At 39.5% G+C, this 23,885-nt stretch overlaps 1 protein-coding gene across 1 annotated transcript in view; it reads left to right on the top strand.

Moving 5' to 3' along the window:
- NTF3 (neurotrophin 3) overlaps positions 1–23,641 on the top strand; it is a 52,128-nt gene extending 28,487 nt beyond the window's left edge. Inside the window, exon 2 of the mRNA XM_010072826.1 lies at positions 22,606–23,641. Coding sequence (XP_010071128.1) covers positions 22,606–23,397 — 792 coding nt within the window. The 3' untranslated portion in view covers positions 23,398–23,641. The remainder of the gene's footprint in view (positions 1–22,605) is intronic.
- Positions 23,642–23,885: the final 244 nt, after the last annotated feature.

The raw sequence follows: 23,885 nt of genomic DNA, 5'->3' as shown, positions 1-23,885 counted from the left end.
TAGGGAATCTGATACTGGATTCTAGTTTTTATCAATTCTACATTCCAGGAAAATTGTGTCTCTGTCAAACAACACAGTAGCAGGAGTTGTCCAGATGGTAGATGCAGAGCAGAGAGGCAGAGCTCTCATCTCATTAATACTCCTCGAATATCCATATGTTTAAAAATGTTGAGTCATTTTTCAAAGGTCATCAAAGGACAGGTGTTGTATAGTTATTGTCACTTCCCAGAGTGTTACAGAGCTCTTTGATAATCCATTCTGAGATCTGCAAAGACACTTTTGGCAACTGAAAGAGTGAAAACCTTTAGACAAGTTTGAAAATTCTACCCTTGATGCTGGCTTCTCCTCTTTGTTTCCAGAGGTGATGACTCACTGAAAGGAAATTAACACATTTATGTTATTTCTTGAACTTACATTTTGGCTAAGTCATCACTGTGAGGTTTCACTAAGTGTAGGAGGTGCAGATCCACAAGAAAACTTCACTGATATTACTGTGATCATCACAAGCATTTTCTCACAGATAAGAAAAAGAAGTCAATACACATTGTTTCTAGTGCTTACACATGGTCATGTAAATACTGACGGAGAATTAAGATGGTCACATTTTTATTTAGCTGAAATTGGCCTTGTGTAAAACCAAATCAGAATCTGTAATCAAAAAGTAATGTCTGGATAACTTCTGTTAGCAAAATCACTATCATGGTTTACATAAACAAGCTCCAACACGTAGTCTACCATACCATGAGCAAAAACCACAGTCAGCATCCCTCTGAGGTGAGGGGTGAGTGGGTTCACACCTTTCCCAAGCACTGTTCATGCTACCCACAGACCACTTGATCACTGTCTACATCAATCATGAGTCTACCAGGTCAGTGTGTAGCAATATTATTTACAGTTATATTCACGTAAACCTTTATTACAGATATTCTGCAGCTAGGAAAACAGTGGCAAGAAACAACCTGGCTTTCCCTAGGTTTTATTTTTAGTTTTTGTGACACATATGAGTGAAATGTGCAGTCGAGACAAATATCTGAATATATTTTTACCCATATATGAAAAAATCCAAGGAGCCTTGTGTACAAGAGCTGTCTTCTACAGCAGCTCCCACAACAAATATAGTCTCTCAGTTTTTGGTGTATTCAACAATATCATTGAGACAATTAGTACTATCATTCCCATTTCACAGGTAGAAAAGTAGCTTTAGAAAGCTGCATTCTTCTTTTACTTAAATGCACTCTAGGTACCCAAGGTCAAAACAACAATGAAGGAGAAACAAACAAAGAAACAAAAACTTCAGCTGTGCTACTAAGAGTCAGCTTCAGCACATACATCTCAGACTAAAACAAATGTGTCTTGTCTTTACTTGTATAACATTGTGGCAGCTGCATGTTCATCAGTAATGCTACAGTGAAAAAATGAATTTTAGCAGGGTAAACAAGTCCTTAATGTTTTTCCCAAAACTTACAAAGGCAATTCCCATGGGAGTTAGGAACTGAACACAGGTTAGTGACCTTAACCACCGGACACTTGTTTCTGACTAGTTGAACACTGAGAAGAAATCCTGCAAAATTTCTGGGAACTGTCAGCTCTCAGTTGGCCTCAACAGTACTTGAAGTCATGAGTATTTGGAAAGCCACAAACACTGTCTGCACAACACTGAAGGCCAGTTCTGATAAGGCTGTTGAAGTTTGTTTGCAACTTTTTTCTAAAACTGTATGAAAAGCTAGATTTTAAATTTATTATACATTATTCAGTTAGTTACGGTAGATTTTTAATTATTAATGTTATTGCCGTAACATCTGGAGGCCTTCATCAGGATCTGGCCTCACTGCCCCAAGACTGCATAAGACACAACTTTTCTGAGTTATAGTGAATGAGACCCCACAGACTTCATCATGTAAGGGGAGAGGAAGTGGGGACATGCTTCTGGCATCTGGGGCTGGCAGGCAACCAAGATGCTCTGGGATTGTCCGACAGGCACATGTCCAGTCAGGAGAAGGGCCATAGTACTAGGCTGCAGCTGAAAATAAAATCTTCTCGTAAGCCTGCTTTCACACGCAGCCCCATGAGGTGAAATACTCAGCTGCAACGCAGGCACATGACATTTCTCCTGCTCCGTGACCTCAGTTAATCCAGCATGTAGGTTCAGAGAGCAGGAGAGAGGCCACAGTGGTGTTTGATAAAGACAGAAGGTTTGGCCATCCCTGCTTGGGAGCCATAGGAGCTTCATGCTTAGCACTCAAGGTCTGACAGAGCTCACATACAGGCATGAAGTAAGACATCAGTCTCTATCCCACAAAGCTCAGAATCCAACAGAAAAGATTTAACACATGGCTTAAGAAAACAAGGCAGGGAAGGGGAAAGGCTGACAAGAGAAGAGGGTATCTTTGTGTATGCGGCTGGGTGCTCCATTCACAGATGTGCCTTCAGGCACTCTGTACCAGCAAGCACAGCAGTAAGCTGTGCTTGTAAATATACATTTTTGCTTACACAAACTGTAAACAGTGTTGACAGCTGGGAGAAGAGCAAAGATAGGTAGCAGGGAGGAGAGGAGACTTTTTTTTTTTTTTTTTAAATTTCTTCATGAAGAAATAAATTTGTCAATCTCAGAACTGGTGAAAAAGTGCGTTGGCATCAAACCATAAAACAGTTCCTGCATGACACATGCTGACAATCAAGGTTTGTTTGTTTGTTGTTTTGTTTTTTTGTTGTTGTTTTTTTTTTCCACTGAATTATATTGCTTCACAAAGCATTGGAACATTTCCAGTTAAGGGCTAGATCCTCACTAGTCAGTGATGCTATACTACAGAAGATGTAGCCATCTAGACAAAATTCAGATGCCAGTATTGGACAAAGACTTACAAAGCTTTTAAATACTGTTCCCTTATGTCTAGTGGACAATACTGTTCATTCTTATGATTTCACTGTAATGATATTATCCTTCAGGCCATTGACTTGCTAGTATCCAGCAATCAGGTGAGATTCTCACTTTGTAACAACCACACCATATATCCCAGTCTCCCCAAATTCCTGAAAACATTTTGAATCAGAAAAGTCCAATCAATTAGATTAAAACTGTGTGGAAGAAAAGCCTATTCACTTCAAGCAACTAAACAATTTGTGTTTCTAAACATATTTTTTGTTTGTTTATTTCTTTTAAAGTTCAAGTCAAGAAAGCTGTTTTGATCTGTTGAACACAAAATATTTTCAGATGGTCAACTTGTAAACTTTTTGACTTTGAGTCATGTTTTTTCTTGCCAAATTCATGACTTTTAACTCTTTGAGACTCCCTCAGCCTTTGGGATTTCTCTCCTCAATTTAAAATAGTACTTCAAACTGCATTTCATTTTATCTTTGTAACTGAAACATGCTCCAGCGATTTAAAGCATTTTTGACCTTTTACAATCCCAAGACTTAGCTTTAAGAAGTTACCACTTGCTTTGTTTATTTGTTCTGTGTTTAATCTTGTTTCCTTCTTCATATATTATTCTACTCAATATAGGTTCCTACACTCTCCTCAGTAGAGTATGTGACTGCAGTTTGATGTGGTAGGATTCTTTAAAATTTTCTGTTATTTCAAACGTACATTCTACTCCTTTTTGTGCTAAAGACAACTGGTCCGTGAAGTAAACTCTTTTCTAAGCTTAAACAGGCTGACAAGGTCGTTCAGTCTACACAGAAGAGTTAGCATTGCAGTAGACATTACTACTGAATGTGAAGAGAGGATCTCTCAGCCCTTCATGAAGCGCTTTGAATCAAATGTCCTATAGAAACAAATCAAGGTAATGATAGAGAACAGAAATACCCGAAATGCAATTTGTGCAGGGTCAGATTATTACACCATTCAAGCTGGAATGAAGATGCTAAATCAAAACACAGGCTCTCTTTACCATGACATGCTGAGCTCAAAACTGGGAACCTGACACAAACTTTGGCTTCTTGAACGTTGCTAATGCCATAGAACCAATCTGCACTCAAATGCAAGACATGCACTATTCCTGAACACTACAGAAGTGGTGCATCTGAAATCGTTTGAGGAGATGTCAGACTGCTGCTCTCCCACTAACAGAAAAATTCAAATAAAAGTCACTAAGGTCCTAACACCTATTTCTTCCGTACACCTTAAATAATACCAGCTCAGCTTTGCAGAGCTTTAAGTGATTACACATCACCTCAACAATTGGAGTAGAGGTATAAACCTCAATTGTTCCCTGCTAATTTGCTTCATTCTCTGCATTCAAAAGTCTCTTCTCCTCTGTCCACCTGGGATAAGGTTTTCAGGAACTACTCTGGAGTCAGAAAGTACCTGCTTAGCAATACAGGAAGAACGGCCTACGTTTTGCAGCTCTTATCCCTCCCTCTGGAAGCTGTTCTGTAGAGATGGCAGGGAGGAACGTTTTCTACTGTTACTCAGGACTATTTGGTGGAGTGGAGATCTACCGTGGCAGAAAGAATGAAATAACAGTTGTGGGCTACAGAAAGCCAGAGCCTACAGCAATGATGATAATGCAGCAAAAAACAGAAGTGTTTCACCATGCCTTAGCAACACATAGCCCATCTCACACCATTTCTGGCAATCTCTGTAATACATTAGGTTTATATAGTGATACAGTCTGTGTGTCTGTTCATAAGTCCCTCCCAATAAGTTTTGAGTTTGGCCATTGCTGGCAGAGGATCTTAAGGTGTTCGGCTTTTATGAAGGTCATGAAAACAGATGGCCAGAGAGAAAAGATGGGAGTGCTAGGTTAGTGCTCCCACTGAGGGAAGTTCAGCCAAGAGAGAGAAACTTTTAGACTTCGGTACCAGCATAAAAAGTTAAGAACAACAAAACCTCAGCAAGAGTTTCAGTTGCAGTTTGACTTTTTAGGAAACTAAAGAATCTAGCCACAAGGCACTAAATTACGGTAAAACAAACTTCATTACTGGTACTACTCAAGGAAGTGTACTATTGCAGACTGATTTTAGCCATCGAGAGCTCAATGGGCAGTATCTCAGCAGATCTAAACCCAGAAGCTGCTCTGGCTACTGGATACATCGGCTCATTTCAGTCCAACTCTGTGTCATACCACAGACCTCCTCTGGGCCTTGGGTAAGTCAGCTCATCCCTTTGCCAGACAGTTTTTCACCTGCAAAACAGCAATAATTGGAGCACGGTTCAGTTCCATGGGAATATCATGAAAGAAAATACTATAAAGATACCAAATCACAGGTTTTATAAAGTTTAGGAGAACAGAAGGTGCTGTCTGGAACCACAATTCTGCCAGCTGCATCTGCCAACAAAGCTCTCTAATGGGATGACAGCACATGACTAGAAAAGAGATTTAGCTACCAACAGAGCCATGCCCTTTCCCAAGCATAAGCTACACAACACAAGGACTTTGCAGCAGTACATCTGTGTCAGTGCTGTACAGGTAGAGCTTGTTTTACAGATCCTTTTATTTTAAAAACAAAAGAGCTATGCAGGAAAAACTCTAGTGTAGATCTGGCCAGGCCTACAGTTGAGTGTTTGCCATGTTGATTCCATCAGCCTAGTTTTCTTTGTAGGCAACAACCACAAGCGGCATGATCATGCTTTGTACAGAAATAGCTACTTTCCACTAACAAAGTAGACTAAGGGAGTAAAAATCCATTTTTGCTAGAACAAATTCAGAGAGTCTTCTGCCTGTATGGTTGTGTCAATGGCAAGAAGAAGTAGTGCAATCCCTGACTGATCCTGCTGTAAAACAGTGCATCTTTGAATTTCATAGCTGAACTGGTGCAACTTTTCTGTGTGGTCCATTTTAAAATAGTTTCTTTGATCTTTTCTCCACCTGTGAAACAAGCACAAGCTAAACTGATAGATAGCAGATTAACCCACTGAATAGACATTGCATCAAGATTATTTGAATATTTGAAGAATGTGAATACTGGGAGAACAGTCAGAAAGAGAGGGGGCCCCTCTTTTGTCACTCGTGCTTGGTTTACACAAGTTTAATTGTATCAGCTGCAATGGAGTTGCTCCCAGTCTAAACTAGTGTTAGAGAGAGAGGGAAGGCACAGGGAACATCAAAAGTCCACAGTGAGAAATTTTGAATTAGGTAGTGAACTGAACTCTCTGGACAATTTTTAAATGCATACATTTCTTACATAGAAGCCTGATGGGAAGGCATAAAGAAAATAATGCATGTGCAGATGCTAAATGCAATTTTAAGAAAAAAGTATCAAAGGGAGTATTTGCCCAGGAAGAAATTTATGTTGTAGGCAAAGCATAGGAAAATACTTGGGAAGCCACTGTTAACAAAAAAAGAAAAATCCTCTTTGGCATCCACTCCAGAGAACAGCAACCAAGAAAAAAAGAAGATAATAAGCTTCTGTGTTGCATTACTTTAAAAATTCACTTGAATGAAAAGTAGTATAATAATGGACTGACTCAGAGAGCACTTTTCAGTTAGATGTAGAATTTAAGGGAGTTTATAATAGCAAAATTTACAAAGAAAGACTTAGTTGGGCTTATTGTTACAGAAGGGGAAAAAAGTTGTGGTGAGTTAAATGACATTTCTAAAATAGGAGGGTCTGATCAAACTGGTCCAGATTAGTCCTGCACAGCAGTAAGACCTTAAAATTAGGTCGTAGGGATAAAAGTAGAATTTAGTCTAAACTATTTCATACAAAGGCTATGTGACATATGGAACATGTTACCCTACAAAGTAACTAAAGCAAGAAGCATGAATGTTTTCAAGAAAAAAAATGACAGGGAACTGCATAAGGAAATTTCCAACCATGGAAGCTTCAAAAGGAATACAATTCCTGTTTATTTATGTATTTATTCAGGGTAGTCAACCATTATCTGCATTCTGAAGAGAAACTATGATAAGCATTATTTCTTCTTCTTTCCCCCTTCCTAACTGTGGTCTTTGTAGGATTCAGTTTGTTTTGTTTTCATTAGAAGGCCTGCAATTTTGCCTTCCCAGAACACAAAGGACAAGAGCTAGTAAAATGTTAATAGCTATGTGTTTTCTTTCAATATGTAATGGTTTAAAATCTTCATTCTTTCTATTCTCTTTTGCTTTCACGAGGAGTTTCATGAGTGTGAAGATTTTTTTGTAAAAAAATGGGCACTTTACTTCTTTTTATATATCTGGAAAAACTTCATGGCCTGAGAATGTTCTCAAGTCTTACTCTGTCTAGAATTAGACACTAGCAAGCAATCACCAGAACAGGCCATGGGGCAATTTGTGATAGTACTGCTGATTCTATCCTGCTGTACTTGAGTTCCTTCAGCAAGTTCTTACTAGACCTCCCTGCTAAGTATCTCAGATAATGTCTCCTGGATTACACATTGGGCAAAGGGACGCAGTGCTTTTTCGGTTACTGTACATGGAGTCCTAACCTGTAATGTAATGTTTTAAGACATTAGATCCTCACTAGTCAGTTAGAGGACTAAACTAATTACAAAAAGAGAAAAGCCAAAAACAGGCCAAAATTGCAACCTCTCATCTGAACCCTTTCAGCCTGTAGGAGAAACCAGATTTCAATCACAGCTTCAGAATAGCTAATTCACAGTGGTGTGAATTTGCCACATCTAACACTAAGCATACCATTTAGACAACTCAGCACAGATACACAGGGTGGATATTTGCCTTCAGTGTGCACACTGAAAGGATTTAAAATTAACCCTCAGTGATGCAAGGGGTTTAAATCCCTCATGCAACTGTGGGGTTTTTTGAACTGAAATTGAAGGAAAATATTGAAAATTAATCCAGAACTTTATTTTAAAATATTTTACCTGACCTTGCTGTAGTATGAAAATTTGTCTTCAATTACAAACAAATAAAAGAAAATTGAGAATTATTTTCTTCCTTTCACATAGTTGTAGACCATCTGAGCCAGCAAAACAGCTGACTCCAAGTTTCACAGCATAGACTCATAACTTCCCCAAATTTAAGGGAAATGAAAGAATTTGGAGAAATGACAATCTTAGTTTCAGCTTGTTCGTAGAACACAGAAAAGAGGACAAGAACATATCTTGGGTTTACTACCTTGTTCAGAAATTTCAATGTGCTACCTTCCAACACTTTTGTTATCAAAACCTGACATGGAAAGATATTCTAAACACAGAGTTACCTTTTCTTCTGACTTGTACCAAGGTAAATCCGAAGTAGCACCACTCAAATCAATAGAATTATTTTAAGTCTGAACAAACAACTTAATCATAAGACACAGCATTGTTTCTTAAATTCCTCCAATTTATTTGGAATCAGGCTTACTGTGAGCATTAACACTTGACCCATTCCCTATTGGATTTCCTCATAACAGCTTACTAGTACTGACATTAGCTTAATAGAAAACTGAGCCAGCTCAGACACTATGCCAGATTATGACCTCAGTTATCTGCAACTCAGTCTACAGTCGCCTGCTTTCTGCGTGACCAAAAGCAGAATTTGGCCTCGAGTTTTAATTTTCAAGAGTTGCATATACACAATTGTCTCCAAGCATAATACAATTTAATAATTTAAAATGTGAATACATGTTCTTTGCAATTTTCTTTAATTTCTAGCAGTCCCAAAATATGTCTTATCTTTTCTAAATAACTCTAACACAGTATTTTGTTTGTAAATCCATCCTCTGCACATGTACTTGAGTCCCATAGTCCAGATGATCTGAACTCCCCAGCCTTGACCTGTCAGCTTCTCTTCTGCTTTCCGCTCATCTATATCTTAATCAAAGCTATACTGAAAGTTTGAAATCACAAACTGTACCCCCATATGTATGTTAACAAGAAAGAGGCCTTCGTGACGCGGTCAAGAAAAACATTTCTGAGGCTTAACGTGCTTCCAGCCCACAGATGTATGTGTAGGGTTAGATGATGGGCACATGGGACAGAAAAGAAGTATGTGTGTGCTTTTGCCTTTTTCTGGGAAAGCACAGGAGATATTTCCTGAGTACGCATAGGCTTCCCATCAGTGCCAGCCACAGGAAAAGTTGCCTTCCATTGGAAAAGCCCTGTACTCCTGTTTATAGCTCAGCAAAGCTCTTTGTGTTCCCATTGTCAAAAAGGCCTGAGAACTTCTTATCCCCTTTACATTCAGTTATCCCAAGATGTTGACTGACCTCTCAGCTTTAGTAAAGAGTTTCCCCATATGTTTGCCTCCCAAAAGTTCCTAAGGATGTGATTGCTTTGGTTTGTTTTCGCAATGGGCTCCCTTCCATATTTTCTAGTAACAGACTGCAATCAGGTTAGGAAGATGCTGGTCTTCCACAGATTTCAGTGAATGTGCTCCCCCGTTTTCTAGCACTAGTAATATCCTGTATCATTTTAGCATAGACCTTTAACTTGTAATCTATATAGAATACACTTGGTAAGTTAAACTCACCACACATTGCCAAGGCCAGTACCTAGTCTTTTCCTCCCTCTCCCCCCTCCTTGGCTTTGCTCCCATGAGTGTTCCAAGTTCAGCTTGCTTAATGCAACTCTGCTTGCAGCAAGGAGAGAAGGGGCTGCTCACCCAATAGTCCCTGCTGAGAGGAAGTGGGTGGAGATGGGGTATTAAGATGACAGAAGTGCAGAGAGCCCAAACTTCACCCCACTCCCCTTCCTTGCTAGCCAAAGTAGCTGGCTGAGAGCATGGGAGAGTAAACTGCTCCATGAAAAAAAAAAAAAAAAAGAAGGATGAAGTAATTGACTCTTTTAGCAGAGCGAAGGGAGTGCATGTGGTGGTGGAGGGGATATCGAGAGGAACTGTGACTCTGATTCACGATATATTCTCTACTCTGCTCCTGGGGAGATGCAGCTGTGCATCTCCCCTTGCATAGGCTACACTGTAAGGTTACACTGTCGTCCAAAGTAAGCATCCCTAATTCTCTCACTTCCTGAAGCAAAACAGCATTTGGCTTCTTTTTAATCAGGGATTTCTACTGTGCAAATTGAAGTCTAAGACCAAGCTTTTCCTATGCGCAGAATTAAAAATCTCTCCCTTGATTGTTTTGTTGGTTCCTGGGGAAAACTACTGAACTGTAATGGCCTATTTAGATTGGCCTGCTCATTTTTTAAGGTTGATTCCAAGTTATTCTTAATTCCTCAAGGCACCTGAGTTCTTCTATATGAGCCAGCCATGGACACCTTTGGCAAAGTTTTCCACATCCTATTCTTCCCTCTGCTCGCTTCCCAGTTACTTCTGACTTCACTAGAGTAAGGACTGTTTCCCTTTGCTACCACTACAACAGGAAGAAATATGGCATGGAAGTATTCTGGGGACTTTCTTTGGGACCAGCAGAGTATTGGGAAGAACCAGAAGGAAGAGGCCAGGCCGGTGGGGAGAACCAACCACAGCCTGGTCTGAATGTCCAGTCTCTCATTCTCTTCTCACATGACCTTGGGCTTGCACAACCTTGGAAAAGACATATAACCTGCCTGTGATTCAGTTTCCAAGCAGTAGAACAACAGCAAAAGAACTTGATCACCAAAGCCATTCTTAATTATGAAAAAAAGCTTTATGTTGCAGCATTGCCATACCTACAGTACGACTGCCAGCAGTCTTCCCTTTACCCTCCATTAGCTCTCATCCACTCATAGCATCCACTCTTGCAGTGAGGGTCATGTGTCCAAGCATGATTTCTTGCCTCTAACAGCTGAACACCTGATCTCTCACAAAAAGGAGTAAACTCCTGTAGCAGCGTCTCCATAACTCATATCTAACCTGCGAGTCAATTATCCAATGATTTAGCTAACTCTTGTGGTGATCAGATGTCAGCAGGATTCTTTTGTGAAATGTATAAAGTGTGCATACAACAAGAGGTGAACAAAGGTCTATTAAAAAAGTTTACTTTTCTACTCCCAGTTCCCATACCCTGAACAGTACTTATTCCTGCCCTTCTATAGATAAAACTCTTCATAACCAGAATTTCTTCAGTAAGAAGAAATTTTCTAAAAAGGCATCCGAGCTGTTGACTGTATAGCTATTGACTGTATAAGGAGAGGCAAGGCCAATGTTTAAGCCGTCTGCTGTACATCTTATTTGTCTCCTTTTCATGCCCGGTTTAAAACCTTGCTTTTCTAATAAATATCTGCAGATCATATGTCTGGCAGGAGACAGCATGTATTAAAGTACTCCCAGTTCTAACATTCTTCTTTCAAATATTTTTGGCAAGGAGTAGGGGGGAGGCATTGGGTATCAACAGCAAAGTGGTATCTGGATCCAAAGTTAAGAAAAAGCACGGCGTTTTCCAAAAAACAAGGCACTTTTCAGATGAGTTTTGGACCTGGCAGAGGTGCCGACCCTGCCTCAGGGCAATACGAGACCACAGAGATCACGCTTCGCCTTTGAAGGGAGGAGTAAGTTCTGCAAATTAGCAGACACTTGGGATGCAGTTTAGCCGAGCATTCAACCATGAGTTTAACAGGTGGGCAGCCTATGGTTCAGTGGGGCAACTCACAAGCTTAAAAAACATGCACTCTGATAGATGGGTCCAGAATACTCTCACCATCCTTGAGCATTAACTCTTAAATACCGTCAAACTCACAGCAAAGTGTTGAGAGTTAAAATTAGAAAACTTCCGTGTCTCGAGGAGAACTGGATACTGGAAATTCTATCCACATGAACATTGATGAACTAGGGGACTCACAAGAAAAGTTCCACTTCAGGCAAATTTTACAAGGAAAAAAATGCAGCGTAGCTAGATTTACTGGAACAGTCTTTACCCTCAGGACAGGCCTGCATGTAAGCAATTTGCTATAAAGTAATGCCAAAGCCAATTAGCAGAATGACTTTTTTCTCTAAATGGGCAATAGCTTTTTTAAAGATTCAGACACAGTGGGGAAAAAGCACAACAGTCTTTCATGGGCATACATTATATTTGTAAGCTCTTCTCCATAAGAAGGATTCAGGGGTCTCACTGCACAGCTGGGAGCAGTTCAAGGAGAGCCGTCGTGATTTCACAGTGTAAAACCCAGCAAGGTTGCTGGAAGAGGTGATGTCTCATATTAGACAGAATAGACAAGCTTTTAGGCATACAAACTCTTATTAATCTAAAGGCTTACATTTTATGCAAAGAAACAAACTTTCAACCTTACATTTCCCCCAAAACCCATTACCTGTATTTTATCAGATATACAAGACTGATTTTCTCTGAGAATGACTTTAAGAATATAATATTAAGCTGGTTGAAAGCAAGCTACTGCACCTGTGCAAAGACCACGGAAAAGGTATTAATTGTATACTGTAATGCTAATTTCTCACTATGGTCCTGATACAAACCATTCAGTTGCATGTTACATGTATGACAAAATAAGGATCAAACCTCAACTGTCTCTAGTCATAGTGTCATTCCCTCACACACCTTACTGTGCAAAAACTTTGTCCAATTCATGCTGAATTCAGTAAGGTCCTACTGATGTATTTGGGTCAGACCTGGAGTCCTGTTCTTGAGAACTCTGCATCACATACCCACCTGTCTAATAAGACATTTTATTTAGAGGTTCATGGTCCTTTGAGGAACAGGGAGAGGCAATTCACAAAGTGAACTTTGATTCACAAAGTGATCATGGATGTATTTTCTGTACAGTTTTAAAGAAATCCAGAGCCATGGGCTTTTGCAAAGCAAACACAGGTGCAGCCTTGGCTAAAATGAAACGAGGCTTCCCCACCAAGCCTCTCGTGCCATGGCTCTCCGTGATCCCCGTCCCACGGAGCACACCCGGGGTGGCAGTGCATTGTGTGTGGAGGGACAACAAGGCTCATACCTGGTGCTTGAGAGAAATTCTCAAGCAGCAGAGCTGTTTCTTCTAAGCAAATGGTAACATAAATTTGACTGGCCCTTGTAAGAGGCAGCGTTGTCCTAACAGCATTCCTACTCTCAAAGCAAACATCTGTATTCAAGGGCCACAGTAGAGCTGTCAAAAAACGTAGGAAATGCTCTTTTTTTTTTTTTTTTTTTTCAACAGAAATATTTCAGGTTTTCTTCAAGATTTTTTTTAATTTAAACAAATTCTAACTAGCATTCCCTATTACTGCATTTCTGTTTCCTTCTTGGTGAGAGGTCTGTCTATACCCATAAACTAGGTTTAGGGATGCAAGATTTTTCATACTGAGACTCTAACATTTTTGAAGCTGTAACCCTTGTTTTCTCCTGTTTGCTTGCTTGATTTCACTGTTTTCGTTACTTCATAAAAGAATAAATAAACTAGAAGGTATTAAAAAAAGGTGGGAAAGGAAGTTTTCCGTTTCTAAACCAAAACAAAACAGAAAACCTTTTCTTTTCAGTGTAGAATCCATCAAAATAATGATCTTAAATTCACAGTTTAAAAAGCTTTCCTCTTGAGTTTCTTAATATCAGAAAAACTAAAAAAATAGAATTTTACTAATCTCTCAGTTTTTTTCTATTATTTTTTTTTTCCTAAAAAATTAGTTACGCAGTGGAAATGTAAATGTAAAGACACATCAGACCATCCTACATCACAGGGTCTCTAGAAGGCTGCTCTTCTTTAGCTTAACCAGAGAGGGGCAAAATTCTGATCATCTGAGAGTTGTTTCCCTTTCTCTTCCTGCTACCAAGTTTGATGAAACCCACCTCTGGCATTTACAAATAGAAGGACAAGAGCAATCTGTTATAAATGTGGACCACTTCACCTTAACCTATTCCATGGATCCCCTTGCTCTTTCCAGGAACATACACCGAATATAATCATGCCTCTGATATATCCCGAGGCCGGGCTTGAACTCCGCACAATTGTAGGGAAGTGAAAGAAGTGAGTTTCATCTGGAAAACTGTTCTCAACTTTAAATATGGAAAGCTTAAGCCTTCAAAGCATCTCTCTATCAAAAATAAGAGGAACTGGAACTATTACCTGACTTTAATACAAAACAATTAATCAGCCCTGGTTGAGCCAAAGTAGGTCCAGGTTGACTTGAAATGTTAATAGAACTTCAAACTGTTTAAAAAAAAAAAAAAAAAAGACTTAGATGGAGTTTCAGGGCTGCAACGAAACATGAAACCAGGCCTCTTTGGTGTGGCTTTGGGCTTGTTACAAACATCTTGCAGAGCTTGAACACTGCTTTTGATGATCAGCCTAACTTCCCTTTCCTTAGTTTAATCCCATTTTTCCTGATTGCACTCCTTTGCCCCACCCTAAAATGAATGGCCTCTTTCACCGATGCTTGCGCTTTCCAGATATTTGCACTGGCTTTTCTGTCATGCCCTTTCTGTCAGCTCATAGCAAAAGCTTGCACATTCAAGGCAAATTCCTCAAAGGTCAGTTATACAACCTTTCTAGTAATTTTTGCTGTCCTTTCCTAGCTTTCTTTTCGTATGGCAATACCTTCCAACTTTCAAGCAGCTTTCCCAGTTTTTCTGCTGTGCTACAAAAAGGGGCAATTTCTTCCTAGCTCTGCAATGCAATGCCTCAGTATTTGCATTTATTAAATACTATGCTTTTCCAAAGATTTAGATCATTCCTGAGTCTGATCAGGTATTGCTCCTTTCTAAATTTCTTTTCCTCTCTGCATATCATTGCTCAATAACGCTATTCCCCCAGCACGCTAGTTTGTAATTTCTACTTTGACTTGCATTTTGTAAATTTCTGCCAATATTTAATGTCCCCGTCTCCCCGGCAGAGATTGTATTTCTCTTTGCTTACTGCTGTTTGCATCCTGTCCAAATTCAGCTGCAAATTTAATTTGTTTGCTGCTTGGCCCTGCCACTATTAACAAACAATAATGAAAAGATTAACTAACACACAGTTTATCTGCTTAAATTGTCCACTACTATGATTTAGTTCTGGTGCTTTCTATTCTGCTGTTTGCAAATGACTTCTCAAACAAACATACAAACAATAGCCAAGTGCAAAGCTCTGGGCTAATCTTCTGGTTTTGTAAAATTAGCACAAGTCTAGTTAAGTCATTGGAACTTACTGATTTAGCTAAGGATATGACCTTTAGATTTCTTGTTACTTTGGACAGTTTTCAGACCTACACAGAGAATAATAAGTGGAAATACTTCAGCTTTTCTGGACATTGTTTACCCAACTATGGCTTTAATTCTTTGTCATGACTAAGATGCAGCTGACTGCTCATGTGGGATGGCATTGTTTTTATTTCCTTGCATTTCGTGCTTGTCATTGATCAACCAAACTTCCATACAGCATTCCAGATGAGCTCTCCAGGAAGTGCAACATGAAAACCCAGGGGCTGTTCCCCAGCTTGCAGCAGAATACCTGTATGACCTTGCAAACATCATCTGGCTTCTGTGTATTCTAGTTATTCTTTAAAATGGGAACAACGGCAGCCCCTCCTACTTTGCCAGTGTTAACCAAGACAATTATGGACACCTCAAATATCAGTGACATGGTGGTAAAACAAAACAGAGAATGATTTACACTAAGAACACTTATGGAAATATGTTTGTTGAGAAGCTTTGTTACTCTTAAAAGAGACAGGCATCTCCCACACAGCATGCAGGACATCGTATTGCGATGCTATCATGCTTTCTGTGGAGAAAGGAAATCTACTTTTGCTCTCTTAGTAAGGCAACAACATCCAGCTCTTTGAGGGAGAAAGCAAAGGATGTCAGGGTATTTATCTAAGGTAATAAAACCCCAACGCTATTCCGTAGGGTTCCTTATTTTGCAGATGTAGAAAGTAATGAACAGATTTTGACTTGACCAAACTCTTCCAGTAAATCAGAGAAATCGGATTCCAGCCTTGAAAACCCTTTTCCTGACCTTAATACATAGATTCATTAGTCAACTGGTTAATCCAAAATTGTAACACAGCACTTGGAGCAGAGGCAGACAGGTGTAAATATTATGCCACAGAAATATCAGTGGGGAAAGGAGTTAAAACAGAAAAAGACGTAGTTATGACTGAGGAAAGTCTGCCTACTTCTGTAGTTTATTATAGACCTGGGGATGTAGCTAGTGCGGTTGATATTTTATCGGACGTTATTAATAGTCAAGTCCCTCAGTGGGATTGCTAGAGGATGCTGGGGAGTGTCAAATGCCTCCAGGGGGGTCTTAAGTGCCCTGAACTCCAGACGGGGGAGGAAGGTGCAGGGCCAAAAACTAACAGAATTAACTTTGCACAAGGTGTGAGAAGCAACTGGTGTTCCAAATAGTGAGGTAAGCACAGAGGAACTGCTCCTGACCTTTCTCTTGGAAATGGGCAGGTATGTGCAAGACAATCATATTTTGATCTCCAGAAAGACATATTTACGCAAAGATCAAATGTAGACACACATGTTGTTGCAATCAGCTGTGTCTGAAATGAACTGATATTGCTGCGGCTCTACACAGCGCATTGAACTGTTCAGATAATAGATTGCTCCTCACAGCAGATGTATTATCACAAAACTGTCCCTCAGAAAGATGTCACCAGTCGGAAAAGCTTTCCTCAAGGACCAGTAGGGTCATGGTCGCAACAGTAATCATAAGTAGTATTGTAGATTGGTTCAAAGTGCAGATGAGTTTTTCATACCTGGGTGTATAGCTGTCTTGCTGTGCTTTGCTCAGATAGTCATTTAAAGAGGAAAAGGAAATGTCCATGACTCAGGTGTGAACTCCATATCCACTAGACATTACGTATATACTGTTCACTGGACGCTATTTGGTCTCAGTACTCAGATGTGTCTTCTATTTAGAAAATGGCCTTGAGTAATCCATGATTAAAAGCAACTGACCTGCTGCACTTAGGAAACTGGTGGCCTCATCCTCAGATACGGTGTGTAGTTGCACTCCCCAGCCCAACTGCAAGAGGAATGCATTAGTTTCAAATTCCTTCACTCTAACTTACAGTTTGGTTGGCCCAGAGGATGGGAGGGTTAACATTTAAAGCTGTCATAACTCAGTCCTACTTGATTTTGTCTCTGAATTCTTAGGCTTCTTAGTGGGTCTGGCTCTTGTGAAAGCTGTAGCTTCAATCCATATGTGTTGAAATTTCCACATCTTGAGAAGTGGAAATGTTCAGGAGGGTCATAGTGTCTCTAGGGGCATTCAGCACTCCGCAGCAATGTACCTTAATAAATCCTTCTACAGGCACATATTGTACAAATAATTGATTACTATTTTGTAATACAGTGTAAATTTTCATGTGCAATTATTTCATACTCCCATCTTTCTGAATATTCAGACTGCAGTGATATTTTTCTTGTTCTGTACCTTTTCGCTGTCTCCCTAAGCACAGAGGAGGTCTGCATTTCTTCTCAACATAGCTATTAGGATGAAAGAATCAACAGGGCATTCTGCTACTTGTTGCTTTCTGTGAGTTTGTGAAAACAGCAAGCAATGAGAATAATTACACGGTCACCTTTGGCAAAAGCCTGAATAAGCTGTCAGCCACCGCAAATGATCATTAGTTGCTCAGCCTGAAGAGCCAAAACTGCTCTTAAATTTTTCAGAAAGTGCCAAATACTTCAAGCTGACATGCATAAATCATGTTAGGTATTACAATGCTGAATGTAAAATTCACCAGTCACTTTTCTTTCTATTCCAGTTCCTCTTAGCAATGACTTAAAAATACTTAGGCAGTATCTCACGGTACAGAATTTCATTATTTTCACAGAACATATTAAATTACACTTGTCTCTTCAAGTGTGTAGACTGTTCAGAGACTGATCAAAACAAAGCAATAGAGATTTTTTTTTAAATCACCACAAACAAAACAAAGCAAAACAAAGCTTTCCAACTCTACATAAAGTGTTGTGTCTAAAAAGAGCAGAAAGTTATTTGCCAGTCTACTGGGGATTTAATTTATTGATGGAAGCAACAGGTAAGCTTATTTACTTCTCCTAAATTTAGGTCTCCCCTGAGACACCTGCTAACACTGCGGTGATGGATAGGAATACAAACCATTACAATACAGCAAAACTAAGTGACAGCTGAAAGATCAAACAACTTTGGAAAGCATGAGCTTTTCTTTCATGTGGTGTTTGGTTTTACCCACTATGCCATAAATGTCAGCAATGTCTAAGTCAAACTAGAGAATTAACAGCTAGCTCTGTATCACCTGGATATGCTGATTTTCCTGCCATGTTGTGATGTGTGCTCCCACAAACCTTTTGGACCATTCATAATGCCTAATTGTTTACGGATCTTTTGTGCTTCTGTTTGCAATCACTTTTGAAAGCAAGGGTACTATCTCTGAGTAAGGGGGCACTACTATTATGCAAAGGTACCAACTCACAGAGACTAATATGTCTTCCTACATCGATGTCCAGTGCTTTTCCAAATCACACATAGCAGAGTGTTTTCTGAGCACATTTAAAAGCTGATTTGAGAGCCATGTGCACTCCATGCCTTTTTAATTGCCTCTAGCAAGAGCTCAAGCAGCAAAGGTGCGTCCCAACAAATGGAAGGGCACACAGAATAGCCCAGCACAAAAGCAGAGTTGGCCCAAAGCTTCTCAGTTGCTCAGGAAAAACAGCTTTCTGGAATATGTCACCAGCCCTTGCTGAACTCCCAATATATTGAATAGAAAAGGAGTTGGGTGATACAGGAAGAGAGGGACAGAAAACAGGGTAGATGTCCCAGCAGCAAGACCTGCTAATGTCCACCCTAGGTAGCTGCCTACTGTCTTTGTGGCACAGGAACAAAGTGAGATGTGTAATCTACCATTACGTCCAACCACTGAGTCCCCAGTCAAATAATGAGTTCACCGTAAACAGGTAGGTCAACAAGGGATACCTTTTGATTTGAATCCAGAGAAAGTGCTGGATCATTTCTTCTGGATTCACATACCTAAACTGTTCTACAACCACATGGCTTCTAGGATGTAGCAGTCTTCTAGTATGTAGTAGGTACTGCACAGTAAGATGATTATGCTGGTTCAAATGGATGTGTTGTTATATCAAATACGTACTGGAGACCCATTTAAGTCACATGTTGTCATACACCTTAATATTGACTAGACTGTGTGTTACAGCTGTCCTGACAGCCCTTGGAAACAGAAACTGAGCTCAGGTACCAGCGTTAATACTCTAGTACAAACAGATATCATGCAGAAACGAAATAGAAACAGTCACTGTTTATGGTCTTCTCTATTTGTAAGTAATAACATTATTTCAGCTGATACGGGCCTAGGGAGCATGCTGCTGGGCTGTGCTTTTAATCTGAGGTCACTATGGATATGCTTGCCTGTGCCTGTTCGGGACCTAGACCCCTACATACAGTTATCTAGTCTGCATTTCCTGTAGAAGTGTAAATAGTTTTGTGTCAATTTCTAGGACCATTCATGACATTTATTTGACTGAAAACAGCCCACAAAGACAGCTAAAATGAACCTTTTCAGGGATTCACATGTGGAAAATTTCAAGAAGAACACTGAAGAACAACAAAAACAGCTCCCATTCATCAACCTAACTAGAAGAAGTTTGGCTTGAACAAATTCTGTCTTTCTACATGAAATGAACCATTTTAATTTTAAGAATTTTTAATGAGAGAACAGAAAAATTCATGTGAAGAGTTAAATTTTTGGGTAATTTTTATACCATTCTCCAAAAGTCTGTAGAAGGAGCTATTGTTACTTGTGCTAGAGTAGCTTCTGCTAAGATCCATACAGACCTCTGCCCCAGGAGCCTGGAAGTTAAGTCAGTCTTCTCTTAGGATACCTCTGTTGAAATCTTGCCTCTTACTACATGTCTCCTCTATAGATAACTTACTCACTATATACTCACTTGCTATACTGAGTAAGCACTTCTTCTGTTTTGTGAATTACATTGTGTAACTTCTGAAGCATGCCCAGAAACATCAGAATGATTTGCTTTGAAAATATGAAAACAGAAACATTTATACATTTACATTTGTCTCTCCTTTGCATTTTTTTAACAACAACAACAAAAGTAGGAAGTACAAATTGCAAATTATCCTCAATTTAGACAGGCATAAAGTTCCATTTTGTGCAAAGAGCCATATATCAAAAGCAATATTATATTACCCACCCTACAAACCAATGCACTTTTAAGGTGTCTTATACTCAAAATAGGGCTAAGGCCATAAACCAGCTGCTGGTTCCTGGTGATGTCCTTTTCTCCTAACTAGAATAATGTCTTATGCATATTCTGAGGTGCTGGACTTCACAGGCAGCTTGACAATTTCAAGTCATGGACTGGAATTTCTGAATATGCCACTTATGAACCTCGTAGGCGAACTGTCTTGGAGGAACTCCATGAAAACTGTAATCTCATCAAGCGTTTGAATTTTATTTCTAAATTTTGCACCCAAAAACATCCCTGAGGAATGTAAAAATTGATTCTGAAACATTTTTACTTTTGCAGCATATAATTTGCAAAGTGCAAATCAAATTACAAGTTGAATTTCAGAGTAGTTTAACACCCTTCCCACCAAATCCAGAAGACATTTTACATTAGCTTCAGAAAAATACTATTAAACATTTTTTTCCATTAACAGGGTTCGTCCATGAATGAGAATAAATTGTTTATTTGAACTGTTCTAATTCTGAGGTCCCTAGCCGTTCCTTTTTGTGTGCAGCATGACATTAAAGAGCCAGCAGGAACTCCAGTCTTACTTTTCCCACCTCATCACCTGCTCCAACTTGTGTATTTTGCTAGTGCCACTTAGTTTTTAAACTAAGCAGACGAGTGATTACATGCAGCTGCATGTTGGCATGAATAATGCCTTCAGCTTTTGAGCTGAGTGTTGTCAGAGCTTTGCTCACCGTCCTATGGACCTGTGTGTCATACTGCGTGTGGGTTAGCCTGAGTGCTGTTTTATAATATTTTTACTGTTTTTAAAAGCACATAATTTACTGAGGGAAGACCAAATTGCACAGGAAGACGTCTTTTTATATGGCATGGTCTGGGCTCTAAGATCCATCCACACTAAGTTAGTATTTGTTTAGGTAGACAGTAAATGTATAGTAACTTAAAATCTTACTCTTTTTTTCCCAAAGCATAATATTGCTGCAAGCAAGAGTCTAGATTTACGTGAACTCACACTATGACAAACTGAGAGTGGAGAAAACACATTTCTTGTCCATAAAAGGACAGATCACACATCCACAGAGGGTAGCTCTCATTTTGCTGCAGTTCCAAACTACGAAGTGGGGACTCACTGTTGCTGAAAGGAGTTTTGCTTAGAGCAGATAGAGGATTCTCCAGTAAAACTTTTTTTCCTTTTTACTTTGCCTTCTTAAATAGAAAATGATTTGCCTTCTTAAACAGAAAATGGTGATTTGAAGCAGTGGAAAATTTTCTGTTTAAGAGGTCTGATTTATCCTCAGTTTCTTCCGGGTAAAACACAGAGTACCCAGAGCGTCACCAGCAAGTTAAAGGAGGGGATCCTTCCCCTCAACTCAGCACTGGTGAGGCCACATCTGGTGTGCTGTGTCCAGTTCTGGGCCCCCCACTACAGGAGAGACATGGACATAGAGGAGTCCATGAAGATGATTAAGGGACTGGGGTGTTTGTCATATGAGGAGAGGCTGAGAGAGCTGGGGCTGTTCAGCCTGGAGAAGAGAAGGCTCTGGGGGATCTTATCAAAGTGTAGAAATACCTGATGGGAGGGAATAAAAAAGATGGAGCCAGGCTCTTCTCAGGGGTGTCTCAAGAAAGGACAAGAGGCAACGGGCACAAACTGAGATATAGGAAATAATACTGAAACATGAGGGGTTTTTTTGGAATTTTTTTTTTTTTAACTGTGATTGTGGTTAAACCCTGGAACAGGTTGCCTAGAGGGGTTGTGGAGTGTCCATCCATGGAGATATTAAAGACCTGACTGGGTACAGCTCTGTGAAAGCTGCTCTAGCTGACCCTGCTTTGAGCAGTGGGACTGGACTAGATGATCTCTTGAGGATCCTTTCATCTGTTCTGTGTTCTGTAACTCTGTGCCTTCACCCCAGAGTGCCAGTGGTCTGACACATTGTGGACATGTTTGCAGTGCAGGGGAATCAAATTTGACTGTTTCGAGTCACTTGAAGCAGTTCTACAGACAGGGCTTCCCACATGGTATTACAGCACTCTAAGATGAGTTTAATATTTTCTTCTTCAATCCACTACTTGTGCAACAATTTCATTAATATAGGTGTGCTTTGAAGTGATGGCTTGATTCCATGATTTAGTATTTTGCACTGAAAATTAATTTCATTTAAATGTAAGTGAAAATACAAAATATACAGGTACCCAGAAGGAAAAAAACATCTCTTTAGACAAATGCTTAAAGTTCTCAACTATATACACAGGATGACAGCGAGATTTACACAGAAATGAGAAATGAGCTTCTAGAAGATGCTCAGAAACTAGAATTACAAGGACACTACAAGAATACATATAGAGCAGTTCATGGCAAGGTACAGTACAGAGAAGAAGCACCCTTTTAGTTCCAGTTTTCAAAATCTTGATCTGCAGTTCATTTTGATGTTTTTGAACAAGATTCTTCAGTTTTGGGTGGTGGGGAGGAGGTCCTCTACCTACCTGTGAGTATGTCCAACCACAATCATTTTTGTTCCACTTCATAGAAATGTAATGACGGAACTTAATTAAAAACAACAAAACATGGCCTATCTGTATCTATAACATGCAGAAGATGTAAGACATGTTAAAAACAAATCCAAATTTTCATGTCTACAGCATCTAGTAAACTTCCCTATTCAATTGTTTTTATGTTGACTTTCTGTTTCTTTACAGATCTTACAGGTGAACAAGGTGATGTCCATCTTGTTTTATGTGATATTTCTCGCTTATCTTCGTGGCATCCAGTCTACCAACATGGATCAAAGGAGTTTGCCAGAAGATTCAATAAATTCTCTTATTATTAAACTCATTCAGGCAGACATTTTGAAAAACAAGTTTTCAAAGCAGATGGTAGATATTAAGGAAAACTATCAAAACACAGTGCAGAAGGCAGACACTCAGCAAGACATGGATGGAGATGAAAATGTGAAATCAGACTTCCAGCCAGTTCTCTCAATGGATACAGACCTCTTAAGGCAGCAGAGACGCTATAACTCTCCTCGAGTTCTCTTGAGTGACAATACGCCACTGGAACCGCCACCACTGTACCTCATGGAGGATTATATTGGAAATTCGGTGGTGAACAGAACCTCCCGGCGGAAAAGGTACGCGGAGCACAAGAGCCACAGAGGGGAATATTCTGTTTGTGACAGTGAAAGTTTATGGGTCACGGACAAATCGTCTGCGATCGACATTAGAGGACACCAGGTAACTGTGCTGGGAGAAATTAAAACAGGCAACTCTCCAGTTAAGCAATACTTTTATGAAACGAGGTGTAAAGAAGCCAAGCCTGTAAAAAACGGCTGCCGTGGCATTGATGACAAGCACTGGAACTCCCAATGCAAGACATCCCAAACTTACGTTAGAGCACTGACTTCAGAAAACAATAAACTGGTAGGCTGGAGATGGATAAGAATAGACACCTCCTGCGTGTGTGCGTTGTCCAGGAAAATAGGAAGAACATAAATCTGCATCTCTTTGCTATATAAATTATTACTTTAAATTATATGATATGCATGTAGCATATAAATGTTTATATTGTTTTATATATTATAAGTTGACCTTATTTATTAAACTTCAGCAAATCTACAGTATATAAGCTTTCTCTCTCAATAAACAAGAGCAATGGATGTGTGCCTCTGCTGTGGGCAACTCCAGGTTTTTTTAGACTATGTTTGTGACACTGCTTGTTGGCAGCATACCATAACCTTACTGTAAAATCTGTGTAAAAACAGTATTTTTCATTCAGTATTGTCAAGCCAGTGATTGTCATTTAGTAAACTTGTTAAAAATCAGATCAATGTCAAGAGTTGTGTACATATTTATATTCCCCACTGTATACATTCACATTTAATTGGGTGCAGTGTTGACTTCTCACCGACAAAACAAAAATGGACCAAAATACATGATGATGTCAACATTACAGGCATCAAGGAGCCATAAAATACAGTTTC

This window comes from Pterocles gutturalis, unplaced genomic scaffold (assembly GCF_000699245.1).
Source record: "Pterocles gutturalis isolate BGI_N339 unplaced genomic scaffold, ASM69924v1 scaffold33567, whole genome shotgun sequence".
NCBI classification, from domain to species: domain Eukaryota; kingdom Metazoa; phylum Chordata; class Aves; order Pterocliformes; family Pteroclidae; genus Pterocles; species Pterocles gutturalis.
The sequence above is the reverse complement of the archived record's forward strand: the minus strand, read 5'-3'. Positions and strand labels throughout refer to the sequence as shown.